The sequence below is a fragment of the Zalophus californianus genome, chromosome 4 (assembly GCF_009762305.2).
Source record: "Zalophus californianus isolate mZalCal1 chromosome 4, mZalCal1.pri.v2, whole genome shotgun sequence".
Classification (NCBI taxonomy): Eukaryota; Metazoa; Chordata; class Mammalia; order Carnivora; family Otariidae; genus Zalophus; species Zalophus californianus.
This window is the reverse complement of record NC_045598.1, coordinates 174,713,034-174,734,284: the sequence shown is the minus strand read 5'-3', so window position 1 is coordinate 174,734,284 and position 21,251 is coordinate 174,713,034. Positions and strand designations below refer to the sequence as shown.

Below are 21,251 nucleotides of genomic sequence, written 5' to 3'. Positions count from 1 at the left end.
AACCAGGGTTCAGTGCGGTGGGGGGAGATCCCAAGTAAGAGGTGACTTACATATTCCTGGGTTTGTGGGACTTTGTAAGGCCCCTCTTATTTTTTATGTCCACTTGCTCCTTTTTCCCCTTCCCCATTCCTGTTCCCTGTCTCCCCCAAAGCCTACACTATACTGCATTCAGGGTACCAGTGTTTTGCATTGATGTGGGGACTGGGAGACAGGAACTCTCACATACCAATTTGACTAGCTCTACTTAGTTCAATTAAGGGTGCAAATACTGCCCTCCAACCCCTGCCGTGCCACTCCTAGGCTTAGGTCACACAGTTCTCTACCTGGACTCATACAAAGTCACTACCCCTCTCTGTGCCTTTGTTTACTTGCCTATAAAATGGGGGTAATAATAGCTCTTCATAGGGTTGACGTAGGAGATCTAAGGGCTAGGAATGGTGCCTGACACATGGGAAGAAGTGGTGTGAAAATGCTGGTGTGGCTGACCTGTGATGGTGGCAGCTGGGGGCCACCTGGGCATCCCTCAGAGCCCCTAACTATGGCCACGTAGGCAGTACATCACACAACTCTAGGGGGCGCCATTTATTTAGTCAAGGTTTTTATTTTTCTGAAACCCCTTACCAGCTCCGTCCCTCAGCCTAATAAAGTCAGCTTCCTCTTCGTTCTCACAATTTGGTGGCCTACCTCTTATGTTACAGCTCACTTTCCACTTGTGCTTAATAGAGACAAGTCTGATTGCCCCCACTGGAGGGCCAGATGACCCCTCTCCCATCTCTGCATCCCCCACTGGTTCTCCCACCATGCCTGCCATATGCAGGTGCAAATTCATTATTGGTTGGATGGATATTTTCTGAAGCACAAAATGGGTGAAGAAACAAAATTTTCCAGTGGGTGTGGAAGGCAGCCAAAGCCATCAAAGTCAGTGCGTAGCAGAGAAAGTTTATCAGGTCACTCCATGAAAATAACACACTGCAGAGGATCAGAAAGCTTTGGGAAAAAAATCTTTTCTCTCCTTTGAATTGTTAGTAGCTGGGTCAGCAAATATGTCCAGGTACCTCAGATCTCTAGAGATAGTATCTACAGAAATAACAAGATAACTTGATGTGGGTGTCTTTCACTCAAAGATGAAAACTCTTTAAAGGCAGGATGGAAAGCAGAGAAAATAAAGCAGGGTTTGGAGAAGTTGACTCCATCATTTACTAGCTATGTGATCTTGGGCAATTTCTAAGCATTTCTGATACATCCTTTCTCCCTTTGTAAAATGAAGAACCTACCCGGGGCTGATGTGACAAATAAATACAATCTAATGTATAAAGTAGAGGGCACCATGCTTGGCACCTGGTAAGAGCTATGCATTTTCCAAAAAGACAGGGCTGAACTTTCCTCGCTCTTGTGCATTGCCACTGGGCACAGCAACCATGAGCTGAACCACTGGATAAATATCCCCAAGAACCTTGTCTTCTCTAACTATTGAGCCACTTAGATTCCACTGGCAGTCAAGGTCAACCAACATCAGAGGAGCCTTGTGTAACACAGAAAACCTGGATTTGTGGACAGTTCTCCTGTGCTTCTAGCACTGGCTCAAAGCAAAACTTATCTTCCACTGAAACGAAGGTAAAACTGCAGTCTGTCTGAATTTGGCAGTGAAGATCCTGCAAACTGAAGCCATTTGGAAACAGAATGCAAACTGCAACTGTAAGCCATTAATATTTTTAATAAAATTCTAAATTATATGAAAATGTAAATAATGGCACTCATAGAAAATATCTATATAGAAGAAAGGATTACATAATGCATGCTGAATTCCTAAAAGCAACCATGCCAAGAACCAAGCTGAAGAAACACAAGTGACCCCAATGATACCCAGTTCCCACTGGGTCATTACTGGTAAATGTAAATGCCTGCCATTTATAGGTCAAAACCCTAGCGCCACATGTCATATCAGAGCAAGAACTTACTGAAAAAGAACTTACTAAAAAGCATCTTCTGCTTCTAATGCAAACTCAATCTATATAATCTGCCTACAAAGAAACTCAAACTGCATTCTCTCCATTAGCAGAAAAATATAAACTTTTACTCCAGATGTATTTAACAACTTCACTTCGTTTTTTTGAGATGGGACATGGGAAGGTAAGGAAGAAAATTCAGAAACTGTATCTTTAAAAGGCTAGTAAGTTGATCCTAAAATAATGTGCAAACAACTCATGCATGCCACCCTCCTCACTGTTTTATCAGAAGTCCACTGGAGACACCTAATGACCCTCTTTGCCCAGTGGGCCTCATACCTTGGTAGAGCAGGTTGGCTGGGGGTTGATCAGCGCCGGCCACTTCGGAGGATATTTCTGCTTCATAGCCTACTGGCAAGTTGTCCAACACGGCACTGGAGTGTCTGGTGGAGCCCAGCCACAGGTACACGTCAACTTTCGCTTGCACTGACCAACCAGCCGGCCGTTTTCCAGGAAGCTGGGGAAAGGTTACAAGGAAGACCACTTCATTAGTAGGAGCCTCACTCTTCGAGAAAAGAGGTCCTCTGGGGATCTGGGGACACATCCAGGGCGGGTATTCGGAGAACAGCTCTCAGGACCTAATCTGATATCAAAATGAGACTCACGACCCCCCAGTTGCCACCATGCACCATTCCAGAGGAGTATCCAGGTTTAGCGGGGCCTGAAGCTTAAATAGGCACTTCTGAGCCCTGGATCATTTAAATCTAATGGAAAGGTATGATTATTGCCCCTGTTTTATGTAGAGGAAACTCAGGCTCAGAGGGGTTAAAGAAATTCCCTAAGATCACTCAGCTTTCAAGTGACAGAGCCAGCACCAAAACCCAGGGGAGATAGTTCCAGAGCTAGATGCCGGTCTCTGTACCCCCACAGCTTGCCTCTTCCCACACTGAGTTGAAACCTCCCTTTCCAGAACTGCCAAGCACCTGGAAGTCCAACCACAGCTTCCACCTCTTTGCTTCATTCAGAAGGACTCAAAGGCTTCTTCCATAGATCAGGCCTCCATGTGCTTGAAGGGACCCACCTGCTCTACCGTGCCCTTCCTTCCTGGCTAACCATCTCTAGCCCCTTCATCCCTTCCTCATGCAGCATGGTTTCAAATTCCCTTTCTACCCTGCCTTCTCTCCTTTGATTTTTTTGTTTTGTTTTGTTTACAGATTTTATTTATTTATTTGAGAGAGAGAGAGAGAGAGCACGAGCACAAGCAGGGGGAGCTGCAGGGCAGAGGGAGAAGCAGACTCCCCGCCGAGCAGGGAGCCCGATGCGGGGCTCAATCCCGGGACCCCGGGATCATGACCTGAGCTGAAGGCAGACGCTTAACCAACTGAGCCACCCAGGCGCCCCCCATTCTCTCCTTTGAATGTACTTGGACTTGGATTTCTATTTATGTTTGCTAGAATCTGTGTGTTTATGTGTGTCTTAGTGTAAGTGGTATGAGTGTGTGCATATACAGGTGCATGTGTCCTCAGGATATGGAGGATACAACTTAATGCAGTGCGGCTTCTTTATTTCTTAGTCACCAGGATTAGGGGACTCCTTCCCCCAACTAAGGAATCCCAAACCCCAGACTTGGCTGGGTTCAGGATTGCTGGCAAGACCTTCATTCTGAGAATAGTTACCTCTCCAGAATTTGGTGACTCAGCTAAGTGTCTCTTAGTGTTTCTACGGATTTCCTATCAATATTTTTCCCTTCCTTCCAAACCACTTCTTTTCCAGAGAGAATCACAAAATCCTACATGAGAGGCTACAGCTTGCTCTGACAGTTCCCAAGGCACCCGTGGAGGGCATCTAAATCCAAAATTGAGTGTGGTTGTTTACCTTTCTATGTTGCACTGTGGGTCCTTTGAATGGATTTTCAGCCACTCAGTTCAGCACCTGCCTGAAGTGCCATTAGGCCTTACTGAGGCAGTGGGGTCAGGAGGACATTACAATGACTAAGACACACTTCTGGGCCCCCCTTCGTTGGCTCACAGCTAGACAAGGAGACTAACTTTAATTCATTTATTCAAGTGCAAAGCCAAGGGTAAGAGAGAAAAGGCTAAGGGAGCAGAGAAGTAGTAGCAGAGGTTTCCATCTTTTCTTTATGAGTCAAATATTTCGCTGGGCTTTAAATGGGTGCTTCAGGCGTTGGACCAGTGGAGAAGGCATCCCAGGAAAAGGGAAGGCTTGAACAGAGACACGGGGGCAGGAACTAACAGTGGTAACGGAGACTCACGTTGAGTGAGCGTTTATTCCATGCCAGGAAGGGATTTGCTAAACGCTTTCAGAGAAGAAAGAGAATGACACCGACAGGGATGAGGAATCCTGCTCATTAGGTGGACAAGAGATGGTAATTCACACATACTGTGCTGAACTTGGTCAGCGGGTACTAGAAAGAGAGGATGCGCTTGCCTTGTAGAGGTTTCAATCTGTGGCAGGACCCAGCCACCACTTTGTGCTGCATCCTAGGGAAAGCTGGATTGAAAGTTGGGGTCCAGAGAAGTGACTGGACTCAAGAGGAGGGGCTCCCTGTGAGTCCAGCTGGGGTGGACTCACAGGGAGCTGAGCGGGGGACTTCATAGGAGCGGAGAGAAAAGGAAGGTGGAGCGCCACCTCCCCACTGGGCTCTGAGTGCATCCAGCTCTTTCCACACGTAGTTTCCTTTTGGTCATGAATGTCCTTTCCCACCCTATGGCCACTAAGGATATGGTGGGGATGAGACCCAAGCAGGAGAGCTCTGTTCTTTTGGTGGGTGGATTGGGCAGAATTGGGCTCAGCAAATTTTGTTCCAGAGATTCCGTCCCGTTCACTCTAGCATTATGAGTATATTAAAATTAGAAAACAAGAAAGATCATGGAACCAGGGACCATGATTTACTATTACAATTTACTATTTATTTGGCCATGCGGCTTCAGAGGAGGCACTTTGATTTCCTCTAGATTAATATTCCCCAAACCGGGCCCCTAGTAAAAGGAGTTTCCTAACATTTGTAAATGACACTTCTCTGAAGAAGACATACAAATGGCTCACAGACACTTAAAAAAATGTTCATCATCATTAGCCATCAGGGAAATTCAAATCAAAACCACATTGAGATACCACCTTACACCAGTGAGAATGGCAAAAATGGACAGGGAAAGAAACAACAAATGTTGCTGAGGTTGTGGAGAAAGAGGAACCCTCTTACACTGTTGGTGGGAATGCAAGTTGGTGCAGCCACTTTGGAAAACAGTGTGGAGGTTCCTCAAAAATTTAAAAATAGAGCTACCCTATGACCCAGCAGTTGCACTCCTGGGTATTTACCCCAAAGACACAGATGTAGTGAAAAGAAGGGACACATGCACCCCAATGTTCATAGCAGCAATGTCCGCAATAGCCAAACTGTAGACAGAGCTGAGATGCCCTTCAACAGACGAATGGATAAAGAAGATGCGGTCCATATATACAATGGAGTATTGCTCAGCCATCAGAAAGGCTGAATACCCAACTTTTACATCCACATGGATGGGACTGGAGGAGATGATGCTAAGTGAAATAAGTCAAGCACAGAAAGTCAATGATCCTATGGTTTCACTTACTTGTGGAACATAAGGAATAGCAGGGAGGACATTAGGAGAAGAAAGGGAAAAATGAAGCGGGGGGGGGGGATCAGAGGGAGAGACGAACCATGAAAGACGATGGACTCTGAAAAACAAACTGAGGGTTCTAGAGGGGAGGGGGGTGGGGGATGGGTTAGCCCGGTGATGGGTATTAAGGAGGGCACGTGCTGCATGGAGCACTGGGTGTTATACGAAAACAATGGATCGTGGATCATTACATCAAAAACCAATGATGTATTGTATGGTGACTAACATAACATAATAAAATTAAAAAAAAATAAAAAATAACTATTCTAGATGAATAACGTTGGCAAGTGTGGTTTGTAAAGATTAGAGATGTTTCCTGACTGCAGAACTTCTGGGAGCCCTCTCCTGGCTAATGGGCACCTTGAGACCCCGCAGGAGGGGGCACCTGCAACCTCCCAGATGGGTTTGAACATGGAAGCTCACAGGGCCACTGAAAGCCCAGCTGTCCCACAGCATAAACTTTGAGGAAACTCCAGCCTGGAGATTTGGGAGGTTTGCATTCTCTGCTCTGTCTTCCTGCACTTTTAATTCTCAGCTAAGAAACCAGAGCGAGTGGTAGGTGGGTGAGCATTTTGCCTCCCTGGTGCCACTCCTGCTTTTTTCAGATTCACCATTTCGGTGAAAAGAAAGGGACATCAAGAGAGGTGGAGAGAGGGAAGGAAAAGCAAGGGTGACAATCAAAACTGGACTGAAAATAGTGTTGCTAAATCATCTTATCAAGATGTTTCATCAAGTCAGTGCAATTGAATTCAACAAAATTTATAAAGCTATCACCCAAAGTAATCCTGATGGCAAAAGGAAAATACAGACAGACATAAGCCAAGGCCAGGGGCAGAGGTCCTGAATTCTCTGTTATGTCTGTCCTCGGGCTTCACGTTACAGCTGTCCTTTGTTCTAATTTTAAATAAAGTCAGCATACATCCAAATATTTAGGAGGGAGGAACTTTACACTGAGTTTCTAGTACTTTTAGTGCAGAGTCTTCTGAAATGATTTGCTATTTTTAAGACAAATACTTCTCGTGACCCCAGAATTCCTTGGATGGAGAAAGCTGAAGAGAAACCCTGACATTTGTGGTAAATAGCTAGAGGGAATATGTTTTTCCATTTTGTTCTTTTCAGTTACAGCTTTACAGAGATCAGTTTAAGAATCACATTACACACATGGTAGAAAACAACAGACAGAGCCACAAATATTTCACTGGATATGAAGGGGCACACAATTCCAGAAATGGCCTCTAGAGGTTGGATGCCCATTTGTTTGAATACCAACATTTATTGAGTGATTACTCTGGATGATGTCCACTCTGTCTGCTTTATGGGCAGTTATGCACTTAACCCTCAGCATCATCTCCATTTGATGGAGGAAGAATAAGAAACACAGAGATGCTAAGTAACTTGCCCAAGGCCACACAGCTTGTAAATATTTGTCCCAGAATTCTGTAATAGGTTAAACTGTGTTCCCCTAAAATTCATACATTGAAGTCCTAACCCCCAGTACCTTAGAATATGACCTTGTTTGGAAATAGGGTCATGGCAGATACAGTTAACATGAAGTCAAACTGGAGTATGGTTCTTACAAAAAGGACTTCATGTGAAGAGAGACACACTCTAGGAAAAACACAGTGGACAGTTTGTAGTTATGCTCCCACAAGCCAAGGAACTACCAGAAGCTAGAACAGGTGCTTCCCTAGCACCTTCAGAGAGAGAATGGCTCTGCCAATACCTTAATCTCAGAATTATAAGATAATACATTTCTGTTGTTTAGGCCACTTGATGGTCCTTTGTTATAGCAGCCCTGATAAACCAATACAAATTCCCACCCAGATTCACCTCGTTTCAAAGCCCAAGCATTAAACCAATATTCCCTACTGCCTCTTCCGCCTCCAACATTTAGCAATCACATCTAAGGTAGACTCTAATATTTGGATGGCACTTAGAGGCTATCTAATCTAGCTGCCCACTGCCATATTTATATCAAGGGGACAGAACAAATATGGACCTCCCTATAGGGAGCTATTTCCCTGTCACAGCTATCATGGGGCCCGGTTCTATCCTCTGGAAACACACACACACACACACACACACACACACACACACACACACTCATCATCCATGTGTTAGCCCTACAAACACTTAAAATCTCTATCATGCTGTCAAGTCTTCTCAGTTAAGCATTGCTATCTCTTCACCCATTCTTCATATGGCATGGTTAATGAGCCTTCTCACCCCCCCCAACCCTGAGGCAGTAGAACATAATTATGTTACAGCAAGAAATCGGAACTACAATTGCCAGGAAAGTCGACAATGAGTTGGGAAGAGTTAATCAGTCAAATTACACTTTCTTGTCAGTCACTGGTGAGTGGTGAGCCTCTGAACCACTCCTTCTCCAGATTTGCTCGAGTCTACTTATGAGATATAAATTTGTAGTAGAGGTAAAATACCCAGGGTCTCCAAGAAAGGCTAAAATTTTGATTTAGAGTCAGCGGCAGCATCCATCTGGAGAGTGTATCTATGATTGTCCACTCGTGAGGCTTTAGGGGAGGCATCAGGTGACCTGCCTCATGAAGGGTGCATGGACCCAAGATGAAATTTCACAACTGAAAGCCACCAGGGAATCCTAAGCTACAGGATTTGTATTTCTGTGAAATACAAACCTTTTCTCTTGCAATTTATTTTTAAAATATAGATGAACTCACATGAAAAGGTGCCATGAACAAATTACACAAGAGAAAAGGTAGAGAGAAAACTAGTAGAAAAATGTTTGTTTCTCCTAGTAATCAAAGAAATAAAAATTAAAGCAATCTTGAGGTACACCCCCTAGATTTAAAAAAAAAAAAAAAACACCTTTATTATGTGTCTGTTGACATGGTAATTGGAAAACTGGAAAATATTCAGCCTCAGGATGGTCTACCAAATCACAGTTTGAATCAAGAGGGGGCTAGGTGTTTCAGCTGTCTGTCCTCAGACCTTTGAAAGTTTTGGGGAAGAGTCAGAGATATGGACACACGCTAGAAATGCTGAGAGACTTGGGAAAAACAGAGATTTCCTGTGTTTGAGTTAAAAATAGTGCAGACTTACTTTGAGGAAATGAGTTTTGATCTTCCCACAGTGTTTGCCCATCTGCTCCCTGATGGGGGAATAGAGCAGGTCTTTGGAGGCGATGCGGGCATATGCCACTTTCTTGTTGTTGCTAAGCATCCAGATGAAGACGTCGGGGATGGTGTGCTGTGGCTGTGGGAATGGAGGGGAATGGCTTTGGTGCTTAACAGGTACCCTTCCAGAGTTCTCCTATCCTGAAAGAGTCCCCCTCTGTAAAACAAATTCTGTGACTTAAACCATCTAGCCACTTAAACATCTATGCAAGCAAGCAAGTTAAGTGTAGCTTCTTTGAGAAAACCTATGTCATGACTTACAAGTACATGTAAACCCTATATGCCCAACTGTGCTCTTGTGCTTTAAGGCTATGCAAGTTGGACCCATGATTTGGCATCTCTGGTGGTCTACGTATCTCCGTCTAAGGAACAAAACATCTTCCCCTTTGCTTTTGCTTTTTTTGTAATCATGTAATAATGATTCATCCTCAATCATTGGTTCCCCCTAAAAGCCAGGTAACATTCCAGAATATTCAAATGAAAAAGCAAAAACAAAAACCCATGAACCAGAAACTCGACTAAATTGCACATAAAATTCTACTTTAAAATTGAGCTAATCAAGACAGGAATCGCAGAATTCCCTGCCAAGAGGCGCATTATGCTGTGAGTGTTTGAAATGCACATTTCTGAGCCAACATAGCTACCAAATCAAAAGGGAGGTACACTGGCATAAACTATGCTTTGGCTTTCTTAGGCTCTGTGTTCTGTCTTTCTAACCCTATAATCCTCTGGTGTCATTTGTTCCCAAAGAGGGCATCCCCTCTCTCTTGATAATGGAAACAGAAGCATCAGTAAGGGGGTTTTCCTAGCCAGAGGGTCGGTCAGTCACAGACCTGAAGTCCTGATGCTTGGTTTAAACCTTCTGGGTGCTTAATAAAATTCCTGCATTTACTAACCTAACTTCCTGTCTCACTGCTTATTTTGTCCCCAGGGAATGACAGAGTTGCAACAAGAAATACAACTTTTGAGATTGACGGAAGGAGTAGGGCTGTACCTCTCCTTGGAATCTTCCCACACAAAACCTGGTATCTGACCAAAGCAAATATGAGGAGCTTTTTAGATCATTCTAGAAGTCACAAAAGATTTCAACTTTAAAATGAGATGCTGTTTTGACTTTTGCTGGATATGAGTTTAAATTCTCTTACAGTTGAAAACTTATCAAAGGTCCCATACTTCCTTTGACTTGTCTTGATTCCATTAAGGAACATGCTTCTTATTTCTGCTGAATACTCAGGCTTCATTTAAAAATCAATGAGGCTGTACATTTTTGGCTTGATTCAAAAATCTCTGTTCTCACCCCTAAACTAAATTGTGCCTGCTCAGCTCAGCAGGGCTTGGAAGAAAGCACTTGTCTCCATCTTGCATCCTCATCAAACATCCAAACCTCACTAGGAATACAATTGGTCTAATCTCCCAAAGGAAGTTTGCCTTTAGAGTTATTACCTCATCGACAAGGAAGCGGATTTTTTCCACAAAGTTTTCTGCTTCATGGATCATTTCATCAAGAGAGAACTTTTTCTTCTGCTGCTGAATGATCCCCTTGGCCTCCCCGGCCATTGCTTCCTGAAACAAGACAAGAGTGAGTGTAGATCTTTCCAGAAATCTGGACAACAAGTACTATCCTGTTGCTGGAGAATCCTGAAGGTGCTTGTAAGTTCCACACTGAGCCACTCATGAGGCTGGTTCAGGGCCTGCCAGTGTGCATGCTGCCCATTTAATAAAAATTTCATAGGCATATGGAGGCAGCGAATATCATCTCACCTTTGTTTGACAGATGAGAAGTCAAGGCCCAGAGAAGTCAGAGGTCTGTCAAGGTCCCAAAACTCTATTAGCCAGGACCCAAATCCAGGCCCTCTCAGAAAAAAGTAACTAAAATGCATTGAGTTCTTACTCTGTGCCAGACTGTGGAATTAGTGCTCATTGCTCCTCACAGCAGCTTTCCAGGGTGAGTACCATAGCCGAGGAGAGAGAGTAATACTGGACAGAGAGGCCCAGCCGGAGCGGAGCCCCAGTGGAGTCCAGAACCCACATCCTTCGTCATAGCTCTCACTACCTCTTCTAGAGCCTTGGGGGTTGCTTCCAGACCAAACCAGCATTCAGCCACATTTTTGTGCTCAGGAAACCCCCCAAACACTTTCCAGTGATTTCTGAAACACTGCATAAGTGGGCCTGGCCTATTCTCTGTTTCATCTTGTATTGCTTCATACGCTGGGCCGCCGGCACACGGATCCTCAAGGGGGTCCAAACTATGCCACGCTGTCCATCCTCAAGACTAGTGTGTGGGGCCTTTCCTCTTGCTCAAATGTCCTTCTTGGACTCTGCATGGCTCGTTTCTTCTGAAGCCTCAGCTTAAACATCACCACTGCCTCATGTGCCCCACATTCTCCTGATCACCGTGGCCTTACAAAGTTTCCTTCATAATCATAACCTATAATCATCTTTGTTTATTTGTTGTTTACCTCTCTGTCTTCTGTCTACTCCACTAGAATATAAACTTCCACTGGTCAGGGACCTCCTCTGGCTTGTTCTTACTTTGTTCTTACTTATTCTCAGTGTCTGGCAGAGTTCCTGGCACACAGCAGGTGTTAAATAAATGTTTGTGGAATGAATAAGCCAGTCAATCAATAAATTTCTCAGGGGCAAGGACCAAGTCCTTACAGCTCTGTGTTCCCAGCACCTAGCACAGGGCCTGGCCCATGGAAAGCCTTATGTTCATGCTGATGGGGCGACTGAATACCTGCTATGGACCAGGCACTGTCCTAGGAGCCAAGGCCTAGGACAGGGGAAGAAGACACAGGCTTCCTCTCCCTGAGACTCTGACAGTTTGGTGAGCTGAAAGCAATATATGTGCAGAATATCAGGGGACCAGAGAGAGACAGAGCTAGATTTTATAGATGATATGACATTTGAGCTGAGTCATATGGTTTCACTCATATGTGGAACATAAGGAATAGTGCAGAGGACAATAGGGGTGCGGGCGGGGGGGAACTGAAGGGGAAGAAATCAGAGAGGGAGACAAGCCATATGAGACTGTTGACTCCGGGAAACAAACTGAGGGTTGCAGAAAGGGAAGTGGGTGGGGGGATGGGGTAACTGGGTGATGGGCATCAAGGAGGGCACGAGATATGTTGAGCACTGGGTGATATACTCAACTAATCAATCATTGAACATTATATCAAAAACTAATGATGTACCAAACGTTGGCTAATTGAGTTTGAAAAATAAAATAAAATAAATAAATTCTTAAAAGAGAAGAAGAAGATGAAAAAGGACAGTCCAAACAAAGGAACCAATTGCAGCTGCAGGGTATGTAGGACTGACAGGTGTCAGCGATTTTTGAAGCAATGGCAATTTAATCAGGTTTGTGTTTTAGAAAGACCATTCTGGTTGTGGTATGGAAGATGGACTGAAGAAAGCCTACTGCAGTAGACTGGGCCTAGTGGGTGCTAAGGAAGTCAGTTTAGGCAGCGATTCTGCAGATGAAGAAGTGGAGCATGTTCCAGAGTCTTTAAGGGGAGCAATCAACGGGCTTACAGTCAAATTGATTGTCGAGGGTTAGGAATAAAGATTCAAAGTTGAGTCCAGGCTCCTGGTTGGAGCAACAAGTGTAGCTGGTGGTGCTAATACAGGATGTAGAACAAGGTTAGACTGGAAGCTGATGGGTTTAATAGGATGGGTTGAGCTGGAGGCGCTGTGAGACAAGCAGGTTATGTGTCCCCTAGGAAGGTGGAAATAGAGGTCCAGAGATGAGGAGGGAGAGGTGGGCCACTATAAGATATCAAACTCGTGGACTCGTTCAGGCCAAGGACTATTGGATGATAAGAAGAAAACAGAGCTCTGTGGGCAATATGTGTAGAGGATGGATGTTGCAGAGACAGGGAAGAGCAGTCAGAGGTGCTAAAGAAGAAATGGGGTAGGAGGAAGATCTTCTATATAGTGAAAATCTGGCCTCCTTTGGAGTCCAGAGGAGGAGTATACAAACCTTTGTTTATTATTCTGGAACGAAAGGTAAACCAGTTTAGAGACTTGGGTTTTAGTGTATAGACTACGATTAATTAGCTGTGACCTTTAAAAAATCATTTAACCTCTCTGGGACCCACTCACATCTTATAAATGTCCCTCACCAGTCAAACACTGAGTAATTTTTCTTTGCAGGATTATCATGGCCTTGTTCAAAACGTCCCTTGGTACCACTGCAGTGATAGTAGTGAAGTAGTGAAGTTTTGAGGTGAGATAATCCAGGGTCTGACTTGGTCTGGCATTTCTCAGCCATCACTCATGCGACAGGGACTGAGGATCGGTGAGGCATGCAGCGTTACGGACACAGCGCTCCTGCCCTGTTGTCAAGAAGGCTTACAACTCTTCACACAATTCTTAATGGAAGGGAACCGAAGAGGGGAAGAACAGGTTTTTTTTGGGGGGGTTCCCTCCATTTGTGAGACAAAAGGTCAAGTCAAAGAGCCTTTGACAAAATACAGATGTCAAGAAAATAGGCAAGGGAGAAATCCATCAGAATAGGATGTAGGACTGGTGGGCTTCTAAATCATTCTTATAAACGGTCAATAAATGCTAGTTCCTTTCCAACTTAGGCAGTTCTCACTCATGCTTCTACATCACGCAAATGTATAACTTTTAGAACCTTATCCTCATCTGGTCTATGACCTATACCTCATCTGTGAGGTTTATTTCTAAAGCACATGTTTCAATTCTGTTCAAAGTATAAGTAGATTTTCACATACCAGCTCCTGCCAACAGAGCGTAAGTCGTTTCTTATCTAAGGTGGTTTGGTTCAACATCTTGGGTTTCTTCTCTGCTTCAGAGATAAAGACACTATAAGGGAAGAATAACAGTTTTGAAACCTACTTAGTGAAAATCCATTTATGTAATTCCAGAGATTTGCAAAAATACTTTCTGCAATACAATGGGAAAGTTGATGAAGCCACAGACCCAAGATTTCTCATTTAGAATTAAGCAGTGGTGTGCTAACTTTTCTAAGAGACAAAATGAGGAATGGAAATGATGCCCAGACCCCACATTAGTTTGGGGGAATAGATGCTTGTTTTCCTACTCTCTTTCATGTATATGTCCATTATGATCGCTATCCAAGGTCACAACAAACACTAATTAATGCCGTTTTCCATCATCTTACACATTTAACACATACCAAGAGTTTCCTGAAAAGTTGTATGTAAAAAATATTTTAGACTCAATACTGGGATATGTCCTCACATGTTAAAAACTATACAAAAGACTGAGTAGTAACATTTTGAGGGATGATGTTAAAAATGTGCTCAATAAAATGGTAGAGGTTATAAATGCAATTGAAGAAGAAATAAAATGGCTTTAAAACTTGGGGAAACAAGATATTGTCCTCATTAGCGATAACAAAAGCAAATTAAAATCAATACCATTTTCCCTTATTAAAAATTGGATAATATTCTAGGTTGGTGGGGGAAATAGTCACTCTTCTCCAATAATTGTTATAATGTTTAAGAGACAATTTGATAGCACTTGTCAAAATTTAATGTCTGTATAATTTGATCCAAAAATTAAACTACAATTCTGTTCTTCAAAAACAACTAAAAAATTTTGCAAGATGTTCACACAGTAATGCTTATCATAGCATTGTTTATAGTAGGAAAATAAGTAGAAACAACTAATATATCAGGGACCAGTTGAATATGTGATATATAGCACACAGTTAAATATTGAGGACTATCGTAATACTACTATAGAAATATGCCAGCATAAGTTGTAAAGTGGAAAAAACAGTGTGCTAAACAAAGTGTGCATCATTTGTGAAAAAAATATATAGTGTTTTTAGGAATGTGTGGGTTTGCAAACACACAGGGAAAAAATCTAGGAGGACAAATCACACTTGTCTCCAGAGAGTGGGATTGGAGAGAGAATTGAGAACACTTTTTCTTTATACATTTCTATACTTTTTTTGGTAAGATGAGCAGTAATACTGTGGTTTAGAAAATCAAGGAGAAACAAAAGGAAACAAGGAAACCAAAGGGGAAGTCGAAGATGCCGCACCTCTCAGTGAGGGCTCCCATGTCAGCGCAATTAGAAACCTCACCAGAAATTCTCTGTGGACATGCTAGTCAAGTTAAATGTTCTCTTAATTTTTAAAAAGAGTAAAAAGGATTCTATTTTGAGGAAGGCATCTTATTGCTACATGTCTACCTTTCTGAGAGCCACAAGAAATTCCATTCCACTCCCAGGATGGACCAGCTCAAGGAGACATGATGGACGCTTCTGACTTCTGAGTTCTCTCTCCCTTTCTCACAGCAGGGGAAACCATTGATTTCCTCACCAGAATCAGAGTAAATTACCATGGCACCTGTTTCCGTTCATTCTTCATCTTTCAGACCTAGCCTGCTGTGGCCTGTGGACGGCCTCCTCACCTTCACGTGGCAAGTGGCCTGTATCTTCTCCAGGGGGGAGGGGGAGACCCGGAAGTCCAGCTGCTTAACCACAAATGGGTGTGTGTGGGGGAAACAGGAAGCCCACCTTGACCTCAGGTGCTTTCTCAAATCCAAGATTACCAGATATAAAACTAACAACTTGAGCTCCGTCTGATCCTCATAAATATGTGTTCAGTTGCTTGTAAATTGAAGAGAAAGGGGAAGGATTATCACTCCAAGTAACCCCCTAATATGGAAAGTTACTGAGCTATAATTTGCCCCCAAACGGTTTCTAAAAATATGAGATCATGAAGCTTTTCAAAGACGCTTAAAGAGAATTGCAGGTGGCACTTAGCTCACAGCAAGAGTAGCACCGACACATACTGCTTCTATAATGAGAAATGAGAAGGAAAGATAGGTAGAAATAAATATATATATTTATTTGTTTGCTTCCCTTTCTTAAAGCAAAAATGTGGGGTAATTGAGAGATTAGGAAAGAGAACTTACAAAGCAGAACACCAGAATTTAGCTCCTTAGCTACCCTTATCTACTAATTTTTGCCTTCCATCAAATAAATCTCTGCCCCTTCGTCATTGCTTCCATTATGACAAATTCTCATCTTTGTCCAAGTCTTGAGCTAATTAATTTCAAGCGTTAGTCCAGGTTACTTCCTTATGTGATAGGCAGCCCCTACAATGGCCCCCAGTGACCTCCTTCTCCTGCTCTTCTTGCCATTGGGTAATTCCCTCCCTTTGAATGTGCAGTAGACCTAGTGACTTGATCATAATGTCAAGAGTGATGCAAACACTGAATCATGGAACACCGCATCAAAAACTAATGGTGTGCTGTATGGTGACTAACATAACATAATGGGGAAAAAAAAAAAAGAGTGATGGGCTATCACTTCCAAGATTAGATCATAAAAGACCATGACTTCCACCTTGCTGGCATGTTCTCTCTGACTCTTCTAGCTTGCTCATTCTGATGAAGTCGGCTGCCATGTTGTGAGAGGTAGCCCACATGGTAAAGAATTAAGGCTGACTTCCAACCAAGAGCCAGCAGGGAACTGAAAGTCCTCAATCCAACAGCCCATGAAGAACTGAGTTCCACAAATAACCATGTGAGTGGTCCTGGCAGTGAACCCTGCCCACTGGGAGCCTTAAGGTAACTGCAGCCTCAGTCAATGCCTTGACCATAGTCTCTGAGAGGCTCTTGGCAAAGGACCTGACTAAACCACACCTGGACTCCTGACCCACATAAACTGAGATCAATACTGTGTTAAGCCGCTAAATTGGGAAGTCATTTGTTACTCCATAATAAGCAACTAGTATACTCTATTTTAAAATCTCTTATTATATTTTTGGCTACCTGGAATCAGAGTCCTTAGTTGGTGCTTATTGTGTTATATAAAAAAATTCCATTAAACGGTATTTGGTATAACTTATCCATCTAATTGTCAAATAGTTGGTGAGTAGCTACCAAGTGCAAAGAAGTGTGCTGGACTTAATGTTTCTAGCATTTTTCTTGTTTATCTCTGCAGTGGGTCTTTCCTTTCTTCTCTTTCATTTTTTCCCCCTTTGCTTTATGCTTTAGTTAAGTGTCAGGAAGCAACAGTGAGCCCAGAAGTGTCAGCTCAATTACTGAACAAAATAAAGATGGATAGAACACTATAAAATGCCCATCTGAATTCATGGAAAATGAACTATTTTCTGAGGTAATTAAAAGCTGATTCCGTATAAGCTCAGTAACACATATACCAGCTGTCTCTCCCCGTACCTGCTTTGACTGATGAAGTCACAGAGCACCGACTTCATTTTCTCTTCTGATGCTTTCTCTGAAATCTTGATCAATTCTCTCACTTCTTCTATGCTTTCTTCCTGGAAACAAACCACAGAGGTGGAGGGATGAGTGGAAGGAGACACTGTAATGGAGACACTGATATCTCAGATACCATATTTTGCTGATTTTGTGTTTTAAAAATGAAGGAAGAATTCCTCCATTTTCTTGTGTCTGATCTGGGAAATGCTACTGCATTCTAACTTTGAACCTCGTTTTTCTTAACTGGAATCAGTCTAAATACAAATCTTCTCCTGCATTGTTCAAACTCATCATTTCTATCCCAAATCATTTTCGAATGGGGAACCATTTATTTAGAGTCTACCCCGTGGGGAACCTAATGTCAAGAAATACCTAACAAAGTAGAGTAAATAAGATATGATTTTAAAAAACTTCAAAAGCAGGGCACCTGGATGGCTCAGCTGTTAAGCGTCTGCCTTCAGCTCAGGTCATGGTCCCAGGGTCCTGGGATCGAGCCCCACATCGGGCTCCCTGCTCGGCGGGGAGCCTGCTTCTCTCTCTCCCACTCCCCCTGCTTGTGTTCCTGCTCTCACTAACTCTCTCTCTGTCAAATAAATAAATAAAAAATCTTAAAAAAAAAAAAAACTTCAAAAGCAATGTTAAAGTCATTTGGTTATATGGGAATATAGTAATACTGAATAATCCTAAATTCCAAGGGTTATCAATTCTTCTGATTGTAGGGGTTTGGGCGGTGGGTGAGGTGTTATAGGGGAGGAGGACAGGTTGCATATGACAATGGCTACATGCTTGTATATTTAATAACCATTCTTTTCTTTTTAGGTCTAAATTCTAGTATTCCATCCAGTGGCTTGGAAGGATACAGCACTCAAAATATACATGTTATCACTGCTCTGCTGGAACTTACAGAAACTACATTCTCTACCACACATCAAAGTTTGATGTCTGGGGACATATGTTTCCCTCTCTCCCCTTCACTGTAAGAACAGGCAAATTGTGGAGTGGTTAAAAATTTAGGCGTAGGGTCAAACTACCTCTGTTCAAATCCAGGTTCTATCCTTATAAGTGCACTAACCCCCTTATGCCCAGTTTCCTGTAAACTCAGGTAATAAAAGTGCCCACCTATAGCACCATAGGGAGGCGTGGACTTCTTCAAACACAGCTTAGTGCTTAGTAAATATTCAATCATGTTAGCTGTGATATGCCAAGCATGGCAGGGATCCTGGCACTGAGAAAGGAATTAGAAATGAATGGTAAAGGCAGCTATGGCCTCTAGGGAAAAATTCTCGTTTGTCAAGCCTTTTAGAAATAAACTATCTCTTTGGCCTGAGGAGAAGCAAAACCAACCTTACAAAGCGAGTCTACGGCTTCCACATAATGTGACATCAGACCAAGCATCCTCCAGCACCTTCAGACTCTACCTCCATGATGCCTGGAATCCCTCCCCAAGGCCAGAGAGGAAACTTTGTTTCACACAACTAGAGACAGAATGATAAAGCAAACGAGAGAGAGAGAAATTCGTTCTTTCCCTAACATAGGTTTTCATGGAAAGAGAGGGTCATCTGGTGAGCCATGGTGGGACAGAATGGAGAGGGCATGAAGAGAAATATAAGAGCAGGCACAGGGGCGCCTGGGCGGCTCCGTTGTTAAGCGTCTGCATTTGGCTCAGGTCATGATCCCAGGGTCTTGGGATCAAGCCCCACATCGGGCTCCCTGCTCGGCGGGAAGCCTGCTTCTCCCTCTCCCACTCCCCCTGCTTGTGTTCCCTCTCTCACCGTCTTTCTCTCTGTCAAATAAATAAGAAAATCTTAAAAAAAAAAAAAAAAAAAAGAGCAGGCACAGACACCAAAGGGCAGGCTCAGGAGCCCAAAGAAGCAGAGATCCCGGGGCTGCCTTCCTCCCCGGGGTTGGGTGGAGCAAGCCAGCAGTCACTGCATATTGACACGGTCATAAGTACTTCCACATGTTCAATCCCTCGAATAACTCTTGGCCCCTTTCAGGCGCCAGGTCTTACGCCAGATGCCACAGAACAGTGGGAAATGGTTATTGAACAAATAAGCACACAAATCAATTGTATAATGCAGAAAGCTCTGAGGGTAAAGCACAGGGTATTATGAGAGAGGATAATGGGGAGAAGCCAGAAGGCTTCTCTGAGAAGTAGTTGAAACTGAGCTGTGGAGGTTGATGGGTGACACAGGAGCAGCGTGGAGGGGAGAAGTAGCTCACGATGGGTGAACAGCACAGAGGTGGCTATGAGGCATTAAAGAAGCTTCATTTCTTCAAAAAACCAGAAGTCCAGTGTGCTTGGAACAAAGGAGAAAGCGTGTGAGAGGCAGGACTGGAGAGGTGGCAGGACTTCATCTTGTAGGTGATTCTCTACCATGTCAAGGACTTAGAATTTTATATGAGTTGAAGCCAGGATCTACCAATTTGGTGAGAAAGTTGTCAATCTCCTGCCCTTTGGAGATTAGGAAAACAGCCTATCCCTAGGTCCTATAACGTTAAGAAGCAGAGCAGGTATTCCAATCCAGGTAGTTCTATTTAAAGTCAAGATGTATTCTCATTCCCCTGGGTCCGCAGGGTTAGGAACTATGTGCCCGCCAAAGCAGCAGCTGCAATTTATTTGTATTTAAACTGAGGTCAAGACCCTCTCCTGGATGAATAAAAAGATTCCTTTTTGCTGCCTAATGTTCAAATCCATCACCTGTGAGTGTCACCTACCAGCAGGTCCGCCATTTTCTCCAGCATGTTGGACCAGTGCAGCCTAAATATCTGGTCTCCCCAAGCACTGATGAAATAGACACAGGGCTTCTTGGCCTCGAAAGGCAAATAGTTGTAATTCCTGTGAAAACAAGTTAGGTCTGGATGTTAGTTGGCAATCGGTATTATTCAGGCAATTCCAGCCACATATTCATGTTTTAAACATTCTGAGTGGGGTGGGGAGGGGTGGTGACAAAACAATCAAACAATTAACTCTATTCTGATCGGGGACGTGAACAATAAACAATGGAGAGATACTGGCGACAATGGAGAGGGATTAACAGCTACAGCCATCAGACCCAGGGCAAAGCCTAAAGGGGAGCACCAGGGGGTGGGGTTTATCAGGCAAGACTTCTGCAAGGAGGAACTTCCCTTTCCAGTTGAGAGAGGAAAGAAGGGAGAAAAACTAACATGTTCCCTTTAATGTCTGTAAGCTACGCACTATGTGAAAATCAACCAAGGTAACAGATGTGAATGAAATGGCTAGAGAACTGTAAGAGCGTAATATATTATCAATGAGGATGAAGCATGTGCCTCAGTCTAAACTGCAGCAACCATGTCGCCATCCATGCATCCATCCATCCATCTAGGCATCCATGCATCCATCCGCTCATCCATCCATCCATCCATCCATCCATCCGTTCATTCATCTGTCCATCCATGCATCCATCCATCCATCTAGGCATCCATGCATCCATCCGCTCATCCATCCATCCATCCATCCATCCGTTCATTCATCTGTCCATCCGTGCATCTATCCATCCATCCACCCAACTGCCCATCCATCCATCTATCCATGCATCCAATATTTATTGCTGCCAGGCACTGGTGTTGATAATGCAGGTAACCTGCTTGGCTAAGAAGGGACAAGAAGGTGCGATATAGCTAGAAGGGGAGATGTGGAGCCAAAGGAAATTTTTGAGGGTGATGGTTGGATATGTTTAAATGCTGATGAGAAAAAGACAGTTAACCCGGCGAGACTGAAGACACAAAAGAAGGAACTAACTTGTCAGTTTTGGTCCCCAGGAAAGAAAGGGATGGGGTGAGGCAGGTAAGGTGGGAGAACTGTGGCGAAAAGTTGAAGTTCCTGTCTAATGACAGCTATATGCTTGACTAAGTTTTCCCCAAACCCCCTGTAATTTTCCCACTAACAGCCGGGACTATGAGAAGACAAATGTGGAAGGAAGGCCAAGGCAAAGTTCGTGGAATGGGCAGGGTGAGACATGTGGCCCTATAAACGTGGGCAGTGTTTGGAGTCACACACCTAGAGAGGCTGAGAGAGGAGACACCGAGGGAGAGAAAGCGTTGTTTCCATTCCAAAAAACTAAAGAGAACTTCATCCTGAAAGAATGGATGGTTGTTCTTTTTAGATCTACAAACCAAATTTCTTCTGGATACCATAAATTTAGCAAAGGTGTCCTATAGTCTGTTCTGCAGAAAATACATCAGCAGGCATCAATTTAGAAGAGAAGCCAAATAAATTCTTGGCAGAGCCTGAGATTGTTA

At 43.5% G+C, this 21,251-nt stretch overlaps 1 protein-coding gene across 1 annotated transcript in view; it reads right to left on the bottom strand.

Annotated features, from left to right (window-relative positions):
• Positions 1-21,251, bottom strand: part of FER1L6 (fer-1 like family member 6) — a 115,170-nt gene that overhangs the window by 64,048 nt on the left and 29,871 nt on the right. The window contains exons 13-18 of the mRNA XM_027617208.2: positions 19,707-19,827; positions 16,947-17,047; positions 13,500-13,590; positions 10,204-10,323; positions 8,687-8,839; positions 2,286-2,463 (exon numbers count right to left, since the gene is read on the bottom strand). Of these exons, the coding sequence (XP_027473009.1) occupies positions 2,286-2,463; positions 8,687-8,839; positions 10,204-10,323; positions 13,500-13,590; positions 16,947-17,047; positions 19,707-19,827 (764 nt within the window). The remainder of the gene's footprint in view (positions 1-2,285; positions 2,464-8,686; positions 8,840-10,203; positions 10,324-13,499; positions 13,591-16,946; positions 17,048-19,706; positions 19,828-21,251) is intronic.